The 11,273-nt window shown below is 41.5% G+C and overlaps 1 protein-coding gene across 1 annotated transcript in view; it reads right to left on the reverse strand.

Moving 5' to 3' along the window:
- Window positions 1-10,968, reverse strand: part of SMYD2 (SET and MYND domain containing 2) — a 31,743-nt gene extending 20,775 nt beyond the window's left edge. Inside the window, exons 1-2 of the mRNA XM_054060925.1 lie at window positions 10,661-10,968; window positions 5,624-5,687 (exon numbers count right to left, since the gene is read on the reverse strand). Of these exons, the coding sequence (XP_053916900.1) occupies window positions 5,624-5,687; window positions 10,661-10,845 (249 nt within the window). The 5' untranslated portion in view covers window positions 10,846-10,968. The remainder of the gene's footprint in view (window positions 1-5,623; window positions 5,688-10,660) is intronic.
- Window positions 10,969-11,273: the final 305 nt, after the last annotated feature.

Here is an 11,273-nt window from a genome sequence, read left to right on the forward strand (position 1 = left end):
AGCCTGTCTCAAAGCATTGTTTTTAAAAATCCGTTTGCTCCTTTTATTCTTTAGCCATTGTTAATTAAAATCTTTCCCTGGGCAGAATCATACTGAGTTACATGAAGTAGTAGGGAGGCTAAAGGGACAAGATACGGCTGAATTGTGTGAGATGAGATAAAAGCCTGAAATACCACAAGAAAATAGAGTACTGATGACTGAGCTATACCTGGGATGGGAACTCTGTGACAGCAGCCTTCCCTGCGATCACAGCAGGACTGTGTTTTGCATTCTTCTCCACGTTTTTCTCTAAATAGTTTGAATTATAATAGATAGTATTGCTCTAGTTGAATCCCTAATGCTATATTAATATTTTCTGTCTATTTTCATTACATCCACAGTATTTTTCCCTTCATTTAGGAGTGAGTGACAACATTTTTGGAAGGGAAGCTCTTTAAAGCTTATGCTTTTCACATCAAAGCATGGAAAAAATCATCTCCACCAAGTTCTTCAAAACGATTCCACCATCCGGGACTGCTGGATTAATTCCCAGAACACTGTCATATAGCTCAGCACTATTCAAAACCAAACAAACAAACAACAGCCCCCCCAAATTCTAAACATAAAGCTCAAAAAAATAATACTCAAGTCCAAAGAAATGTCCTTACAACCTCTTTCCTCACATGGAGTTTTTCAACAAGATGCAAAATTTCTGTTATTTCTGTTGTATTTCCCTTGATTGAAAAGAAACACAAATACCAGACAGAAATAGAAGGCAAGCCATTGTAAGGGGTCAACTCACTTCTTCAAAAGCTTAAGGCCCAATTATGCCCAAATAGCATTCAACTCTAACTGAATTTCAGTGAGGCAACTTCTGATGTCTGATACTATCCAGTAAAGTTCTCTCATACACTCTTTCATCAAACAGTGAAAGCAAGACTTTCACATGTCCTCGCAGCCATCCTTCCCTACTATCATTTACCCAAAGTTGGGCCATTCAGGATATCTGACTTCCTTGGGTTAATGTTCAAAGGTTCACAGGAGACATTTATCAAGGAAAAATTATCAAAGAAACATGGAGAAAGTTTTTGGATAGGGGGACAGACACTTCCCCAAGGCAACCGTAAGCACGGTCTTGCAGTGTCAGTTTATCGTGCAGAATCATTACAGCAAGAATTTCCTAATTTTTATACTTCATCATACAGGAATGGGCAATTTCTGTAAGGTCCCATCTGAAAAACATCTGCTTGATGCTAACTCCAGCTCTACAACTACATTTAGAGGTTTACCAGCTGGTTAAAAATACACATTTCCCTTGCTCCAGAAGTACCTACTGCAGCACTCTATAACATGATATGTTAAGAAACACCCATAAATATTTTGTTCAAAATATATTTCAGATATGGAAAGTCGTGACAAAAACATCTCTTTTTGCACTTTGGCTAGCTGATCTCCACTCTGCCTGGGATAAATAATAGCCATGTGTAATAACAGTAGGAGCAGCTCCAGTAGCTGGTTCAAGTTCGCCAGTTCCACAATTGCAGCCACATAACCCTCTTTAAACATTTCTTTTCAGAGTGTTTCAGCAGCTAATTTCTGAGGAGAAAAAAATGAGCACAGGTCTCCTGCTGTTTGACTAAAATTATTATAATTTAAGAAGTCAAGACCCCAACAGCTGCAGATGGGGTCTGAAAGCCACTACTATAATAACACGCCTGTGCTTCGAGGAGGCAATAGCAGAGAGCAGAATGGTATGAATCAGCTGGAAATCACAAACCATTTTAAAAGGAGAACTGGATTAGGGAGAAGAAAGAAAGAAAGAAAGAAGGAAAGAAAGATGAAGCAAACACAGGCAAGATCCCACCGACCCATAAAACATTCAAGGCAGTAAGGACAAGCAGAGAAGACACCTTCCACTCTCACATGCCCTCCATCCAAGACTGGATCTATGCCTACACAAACATCCAGCTTAATATAGGTCAAACATAAGGTTATCTATCTTAAAAGCAAAATTGTAGACCAAAACGGACAAAACCCATATATTAGGACCAAGGGAACTGTGCCAGCACCAGCACAAGTGCATACATATGTGTGTGTACAAAGATACCCCTAAACAAATCAGCCATTATATATCTGCAAGACTTTGTCTTCCCCCGGGTTCAGTCCCTCATACTACAATATGACACCACCTTTCCCAACGACCAGGGCAGAAGAACTACACTGCAAAGCAGGACTCGGTCAATGCATCAAACACCTGGCCATATGGCAGGAGATGCACTCTCACCACCTGGGGGATCTTCAGCAAGTAAACTCATCTTTGTGTACCTATATCTCATCTACAAAAACAGAAAAGCCGCAAAGGCTGCTGTAAGGCTTCATTTATTAAATGCTTGGGAAGTATTCTAAGAACCTCAAAACAAGGATACTGCATGGCTCAACAGAGTGGTAAATATATGCAATGTCACTAATTTTACTTTCTATAACCACACTATTCTGAAAGAGAAGAAAAAAATCTCATTCAACAGAAATGGACTAGAAAGAAGATGTCTGCAGTTATGAAATCCATAATTCTGAAAATGATATCAAAAGAATTTGTTTCCTGCTGCACATTCTGGTACATTTATATTTTCTCCTGATCCATCTCTCCCCACCACTAGAAATAATTCCTATCTATTGCAGTCTAGCAGCTCTTAAAGTAAAAAAAAAAGTAAGCTCAAAACATGTGCTTTTCTATCCCATACAGTATACTTCACACGGCAAACAGTTGTCAAACTGAATTATATTAACTAACATAGTACTAACCAAAATATAAAATCATGTCCTTGCTGGGTACATGCAATTTCTAACTGAACTGAATAAAGAAAACATGGATTTACAAAGAAAATTTATTTTTAAAAAATCCTAATCAAATGGACAATTCCATCATAGTTCTCAAGTACAGGCCTGCCCTTTCATCGGTTTCACAACCATGGAGGCAAAAGGGACACATTTACTGTAGGTCTCAGTGTTACAAGTTCAGTATCAAGGCACAGATGTCCTTTCCTGCTTTGAAAAAGATTTGCTGAACTGCTGAAAAGTGCCTTTGAACAAGACAGGGATGAAGATGCAGTGCAGATTTTCTGTGCAGCACGTACAGTCAGTGGAGACCAGTTTCTAGAGAATATTATTCTTGAAGGTAACTTTGAGAGAATGTCAAAGAATTCAATCTCAGCAACATTCATAAATTTCATCAGATTGGCTCAGAAAGGTCAAAAACATGGAAGATAATGTTATATCAACTAGGGAGTCAAGAGCCACATGCGTATCACCAATAAGACTGAAGTGCTAGTCAGTGCCTGTGTTCGTCATACTATTGGCTAGACATCACAACACGCAAAAAGTGTCTTTATATCTAAAGCTTCATACTGAACACCAACAGGTAGAAAAGATTTTAATCCATTAACACTTCCCGCTTTTGCTGAGCATCATCTCCTGCAGTCTTAGAGATACTCAGTTTTAGCAATTCAGTTTTATATTCTTGGAACATGCTCCATTAGAGAGAGTATTTTTACCACTAAAAAAAAGTCAAATTAAGAAAGCAATACATGCAGCAAAACAGAGAAAAAAAATTTTTTTTGTTCTTAAATATAAAACTATACACTGTCAAGGCCAGTAGTGAGGACACTGAGGGAGGAACTGAAGAAGGGACTTGGAGGTAAAAGCAAAGGATTGTGGATCAACAGAAATAAGTTCTACGTCTTCCATCATGATATCTATTTCTTTTTTATTCCTAGCACAAATCACTGAGCTTTCCTGCTTCAGTAAATCTTGCTTACCTGCTTCATAAATGATTTTGAATTTTATACAGTAAGAGAAGAAACTCACAAGTCAGATAAATAGCACTAACTAGCCAATAAATTTCTTTGTTCAAATATTTCCTTTTCTCATCTAGCTAAAAGCTTCCCAAGAAATAATATTATATGGAAACATTTCTTAAAAATAAGCAATATCTCATGAATGCATCACAGGTTTTCTTTATACTGTCTTTAAAACTCATCCAGATTTACCTTAGGAGCCTTAAAGATCCTCATACTGTAATTGTTCTCTTTCTGGGTGTCAGTTTTCCAATATTCTCTGAACTATTCAAAATTCTCTAAAAATTTATTTCTTTTAAGCACTTTGACTCCTCCTGGTGCTTCACAACCAAAAAGTCATTTGATTAACCCACAATTCATTAAGACAGAGTGACAAAGCAGGAATATAGGGAGGAAACAGAAAGAAAACTAAGGAGAGACCAGGCTCACTTTGCAACCTGTGCAATGGGAGAATAAGACACATCCTTGAAATAAAAGCAGTAACCATCCTGAAGTGCTTGGGAACTGAATGGTACAAACCACATCTCCTCCATTCAGAAAAGGACATTGGAGAACAGAATCACAGAATAGTTTAGGTTGGAAAGGACCTTAAAGATCATCTAGTTCCAACCCCACTGCCAGAGGCAGAGACACATCCCACTAGATCAGGCTGCCTAAGGCCCCATCCAACCTGTCCTTGAACACCTCCAGGTGTGGAGCATCCACACCTTCCCTGGGCAACCTGTGCCAGTGCCTCACCACTCTCATGGTGAAGAAATTCTTCCTTATGTTTAATTTAAATCTGCCCCTCTCCACTTTATATCCACTCCCCTAGTCCTATCACTACAAGCCTTTGTAAAAAGTCCCCTCCCAGCTTTCCTGTACCCCCTTCAGGTACTGGAAGGTCGCTATAAGGTCTCCTCGGAGCCTTCTCTTCTCCAGGCTGAACAACTCCAACTCTCTCAGCCTGCATACTTCACATGCAACTCACACACTCAACAGCATGCTACAATGTAAGAGGTTTAGATTACAGACAACACACAGTTGCATGCCAGACCTTTGGTGACACAAATCCTTCACGAGCACTGTGCCATACTCTGCACCCAAGACACATCTTACACAGACTACATTACCTAGCCAGAAATCCTGTTGAGTTTCTCACATGTAGACTAGACAACTCTTCCACACCAAGCTGACAGCCCACAAAGGTTAGATATTAGTCCTGGCAAAATTTTTTTTTTTTTCAAAAATGCTTATTCTAGTTCGAAGTAAAAATGGAATTAGAACTTCAAGCCAATGTTTTGAATGTCTTCATATCGTTCTATTTTAGTGTATGCTTACATTCTATTTTCAGGGGCTTTTAAAAAACAAAGTATACAAAAAGAATAAAAGTTGCCAGAATGAATGAGTTCAAGAGAAAGCATGGTAGGTTTCAAATGGTTATGACCATTTTCCATTAGACACAGACTCTCTTACCAGTTTAGGGAGCTAATGTTAAATTATCTGGTTTGTGCTTGAAGAAAGAAGTGATACAGACATAATTAGCGGGCTGACAGGCAGTTCTAATCAAAGTCTCAGTGGTACCAAGCCCTGGAGCTACTGATCTTGAAATACTCATGCAGACCATGTCCAAATCCTGTAATTGTCCAATGCACAACTCCACAGTCGGCATCTGTGGGATGCTGAAAATCACTGGACCGCTATTAACCGTAGCTACAATTAGAGACTATCAATGCCACACAAACAAAATACGCAGCTCAGCAAACACTGCCCTCCTTCCGCCTGCATCCTCACAAACTGCATTACCATACCTGACATTCCACGTTGCAGTAAAAGGCCTGTTTACATCTCCCACACTTGGACAATCCTTCTTTCCTTAAAAAGAAAACAGAAGTTATTCTAGTCTATAAATATGAATTAAATGTGAATGTACCCTGTATATTTTTTTTGCACAATATTCTGCATTTCACAATTAAAACTGTATTTTCTTTAGAACACTACAACTACAGCTTGAATCCCAACTTCCAATAGCAGACATTATTTTTTTTTGTTTAGAGTTTCAAAAGCAAGATTTTCCTAACAACTGTTATTAATCAAAAGCACTCTGCTGTCCTGATAAATTGCCAGGTTTGGAAAAACGTTATTCTATGTTGTTTGACAGACACCATCATTTTTGGGCACTATTTGATGCATATATAGAGAACTTCCTAATTGCTCTGCATACTTGCTCCCCTCTACTAACCCTTTGTTCTGATAGTTCCATTGCTGCTTTGCCTGGTTACAGAACGCATGACTGCTGTTTTGTGAGTAATTGCTTCACAACACCAAGAAAACATGTTGTACTATTACATACGATGTTTGATCTCCTGTCATCACACAGCCTCTTACTGTCCCCCTAATGTCTGCCCTGATATCTGTGCATTCTAAGGTGACCTAAGGCTTGTGCTCTCCTTTTTTTATATTTGTATTTATCTCAACACCGGGAACTGCCAAAAGGAAGGTCCTTTTCTGCTTCAAGGTGCATGTGTTGTAGCAGATCCTATCAAAAATAGAGCGTGTATTAACCAACATGTTACATTTTGGTGTGGCAGCAATAGGGATCTCTCAGCATTATTGAATACTCCAAGAAGTTCACGCACCCTCCCCAGTGCAAGTTGCAGAAAAACTGTCTTAAACTGAGGTAAATTCATTGGAGTAAAACAAGGGTGAGTGTCCTTGTACCATATGACACTGTACAACACTTCAGGGGTCACTGGCATTTGGAGTCCATAAAGCACAGCAAGTCTTGGTGTCCTCTGTTCTTACAAAGTAGAAGGTGCAATGTGAGTGAGTCAGGCTAACACCACAACTCTGCTTGCTTACAGTAGGTACCTGAAGCACAGATGGGTATTTAAAGTAACAAATACTACCAGATGAAAATATACTGTTCTGGTCTCATTCTGTCCATTTTATTAGAACAGTTTTATGACCATTTAGCAAGGTTTCTCTTACCAAGACTAATGCTGAGCCCACAATCTTCCTCCTAACACTCTTTGCAAGTTCAAGAAACATGCTTAGAATCCAATTTGTGTTTGTTCAGCTCTGATGCCATGGGGCACCGACACAAAACACACTTCTGAGCATTAGCAGATCACGTTACATCACCAAGATATCTTTTCTCATGGTGGAACCTCATCACTCCGGTGTGAAGTAGATTTCAGACTACCCCACTGTAACTGCTATGATACTGCATTCAGTATATTCCTTGATGACTGTGCTCCTTGAGAGCTCCATGGGAGAAACCTGCATGGTGAACCAGCAGCATTCAAATATAGCGGCTCCTGGGATGATCTATTCCACCAGATAACTATTATCTCTACAATATTACTTTGTATCAACAGCGCATAATAAGTATTCCTTGGTCCTTTCACAGAGAGAAATCTTCCGGATGTGATAAACAAAACCAGCAGTTTCTTCAGCACAAAAGAATCTGTGGTTAGGCACAGGATAAAAAAAAAAAACCACAAAGTCAGGGTCTAGGAAAAGCTACTAGTGTAAAGGAGGAGTGGCAAATCACCTCAGTTCTACAGTTCTTTCAGTCTATGGGACTTGCTTCACTGACCTCAGTAGGAACTACATTAGGGGCTCATATGCAAAGAGGGATGAATATGGTGAATAAGTCATAGAAGTATATATAATGAGGAAAAGGAAAAATTTAAGAGAAAAGAGAAAATGAAAAGCATAAATGAGTTATGATGACAAGAGATGAAAAGACATATTAGAGTGTAATCATTATATTCTTCAGCCTGCCTCTCAGTCAACATACACAATACTTATGTATTGATAAAAAAAGTAAAAAAAAAAAAAAAAAGTTGTTTTTCTTTAGTGAGGCAAACTAATATTTTCTCCAAGTCATAACCAAGTACGCACTGTGATTCTTCAGTAAGTGGCCAGATACCAGGAAAGTACTACATCTTTTAAAAATGTAGTCTGGTGTGACATGCCAGTGAGTCATATCCATGCCTAATTTTCTAATGATAACCCTAAAGTGCATTTTTTTTCCCTGCAGTAGCTGACACTGAGAGGTTTACAGCAACCACTGGAATACCTGCAGTAGGTCAAAACTCCCCTCCACAGAGGCAAGGAGGGCAGCTGCTGAGACCTCAGGAAACTCAAGCACCCTGCAGGCTGCCAGAACCAGGATCCAGGAAAGGAGCAGTGGCAGGCCTGCTGTCAGCACCGGTGGCATGGCAGTCGAAATGCTCACAGCCACACAGCGATGGGCCATTTGCACTGCCTGTGCTTCGCCCTACTAAGAGTTATTTGCCAGAAGACTGACGTTTCGAACAGAGAAGCAGAAATACACAAATATTTCTGTATATCACATCACAGCGATATACAAAGTCAGACAAAAAAAAAAAAAAAAAAAAAAAAAAAAGACGAACTCTATAGCTCAGGAACCAAGAGTAGGAGGGGAGAGAAAAACAGATGGTTATAGAATAAGTTCTAGCCTGTCACAGTGAAACAAAGCTCAGCCCTATCGTTTCACTCAGAATGAGCGGACATGTGTTCAAATATAGATGTTTTCTTACTCTTGGTCAGAAAATGTCAGTGTGCACCAGCCCAAAGCACTTCGTCTGTGAAGCAGTTTTTAGCTAATAACAACATCACTGTGCTTGAGCTCCCACCAACACTGTCCTAATCAGACTTCTTGTTTGTTTCTTTTACTGACTTATAAATAGAAGCCCATCCCTTGTGACAAATTTTCATTAATCCAATCAGAATTTTTGGGGGCTCAGACTACAGGATATCTAGGCAGGCACCAACACTGTCACAGAATCATAGAATGGTTTGAGTTTGAAGGAACCTTAAAGCCCACCTGGTTCCAACCCCGTTGCCACAGGCAGGGACATCCCACTAGATCAGGCTGCCCAAAGGCCCCATCCAACCTGGCCTTGACCACGTGCAAGGAGGGGGCATCCACAACTTCCCTAGGCAACCTGTTTCAGTGACTCACCACCCTCATAACAAAGAATTACTTCCTAATGTCTAGTCTAAGTCTTCCACCCTCCAATTTAAAGCCATTAATCAGACTTCTTGTTTGTTTCTTTGCCCATCGACTGATTGATTATAAAGAGAAGCCCATCCCTTGTGACAAATTTTCATTAATTCAATGGGATTTAGGGGGCTCAGACTGCAGGATGTTGGCTGGCACCAACACTGTCCTAATCAGATTTCTTGTTTGTTTCTTTTACTGTTTCACTGAGAGATCATAAAGAGAAGCCCATGCCTCATGGCAAATTTTCATTGAGTCAATGGGATTATTTGGGGGGCTTGGATTACAGGATGGCGGCTGGCACCGACACCACCCTAATCAGATTTTTTGTTTGTTTCTTTCCCCACTGGCTTATTAATTAGAAAGAAAGGCTCATCCCTTGTGACAAATTTTCATTAATTCAATGGTTTTTTAGGGGGGCTCAGACTGCAGGATGTCAGCTGGTTCCAGCACTGTCCTAATCAGACTTCTTGTTTGTTTCTTTTACTCACAGTGATGCCAAAAATGCTGACAAATTAAACTCTCTAAGACTTGTTTTGGAGTTTTAGAAAGCAAGCATCCTTTATCAGGCCTGGGCAACATGCGGGAATGATCTCTATCCAACGTGTACAACAAGACAAGAGCTGGTTACAGAATGTATTTTCCATTTACATGCATATGGATACATTTTCCCAGAAAACTTATACATATTCTATTACTTTCCAAGGCCTAACTTTAAGAGAGATGAAAAGTTTGAACAGAGGTGATTGAAAAAGGAGAGACATCTGCTCAGCACAGATCACACTTCACACAAGGTGTAATCATTTTCAACGAAAGGACTGTGGATGAAACACTCCGTTTTAAGGAAGATGTGCTACCAGAGGAAGAACACATGCTTTAAGAAGGACATTCTAACTTTCAGAAACCACAACTGCTTTGATAAAGTCTCAACATATTCCATATATTGTATCAAAAGACTGATGGATTAGAAAAAGAGAAGCCTATGCCTTATGACACATTTTCAATGATCCAATGGTATTTTTAGGGGGGCTGAGATTGCAGGATGCCCGCTGGCATTGTCCTAATCAGACTTCTTGTTTGTTTCTTTTATTGACAGTGATACCAAAAATGCTGGGAAATAAAACTCTCTAAGACTCCTTTTGGAGATTTAGAAAGCAAGCATCCTTTATCAGGCCTGGGCAACACTGCAGGAGTGATCTCCATCCATCCTGTGCAATGAGACAAGAGCTGGTTACAGAATATATTTCCCATTTACATGCATATGGATACATTTTCCCAGAAATCTTATGCATATTCTATTACTTTCCAAGGCCTAATTTTAATGTTATGAAATTTTGCAACAACCAGAACTCTTGCTAATTTGGAGCTGGCTCCAGCTCTTTTCTTGGCTTTAAGACAGATGAAAAGTCCAAACAGAGGTGATTCCAAAAGAAGAGACAACGGCTCTGCACAGATCACACTTCACGAAGGTGTTATTTTCAAAGAAAGGACAGTGTCTGAAAAACACTTTGACAGAGAAAGAAAATATGCTTAAAGAGGGACATCCCAACTTTCAAAAAGCACAACTGCTTAGACGAAGCTGCACTTTCGCTTAAACCAAAACATTCCACTTTGTGAAGTCTCGACATAGTCCACAAACTGTGCCAACAGAGTGATTATAAAGAGGACCCCACGCCTTATGACGCAGTGTGGATGATGCAATGGTTGGGGGGGGCCTCAGGCTGCCCTCTGTCACACCCCGGGATGCGGCGGGGGGGTCAGATCCGCCGCCCGCAGCCGCCGCGGTGCCGCCCCCCCCCCGGCCCGGCCGTACCTGGCGAAGCAGCCGTCGCAGTGCGCGCCGCGCTCGCTGGCGGTCAGCACGGCGGCGTAGGGCGGGCAGCTGAACAGCAGCTCCCCCAGGGCGAATCGCCGCCGAGCGCGCAGCCCACGGCCCTTCCCGGCGCTAGAGAACCTTTCCAGCCCGGCCGGAGGCTGCGGCTCCCCTTCCGAGCGCATCCTGGCAAGGGAAGGGGGCTCCGAGGTCAGCGGCTCCGCTGGGATTCCCTCCCGGCCGCGTCCCAACGTGCTGCGCCCGCCCCTCCCGCCGCGAGTGCGGGGAGCGCCCCGCCGGCACCGCGCAGCCGCCGCGGAGGGAGGGAGCCAGGGCGGCTGCGCGTCCCGGGGCCTCTGTTCCTGATGCTCGGAGGGGCTGGAGATCGTGGTTCCCGGCTGAGCTCGTCTTAGAATCATAGACTCACTCGGCTGGAAAAGACCTCTTGGATCATCGAGTCCAACCATTCCTATCTGCCACTAAACCGTGTCCCTGAGCATCTCCTCTACCCTTCTTTTAAACACCTCCAGGGATGGTGACTCCACCACCTCCCTAGGCTCCAGTGCCAGATGAACCTTTCTGTGAAAAACTTCTTCCTGATGTCCAGCCTGAA

Source organism: Cuculus canorus, chromosome 3, assembly GCF_017976375.1.
Source record: "Cuculus canorus isolate bCucCan1 chromosome 3, bCucCan1.pri, whole genome shotgun sequence".
Classification (NCBI taxonomy): Eukaryota; Metazoa; Chordata; class Aves; order Cuculiformes; family Cuculidae; genus Cuculus; species Cuculus canorus.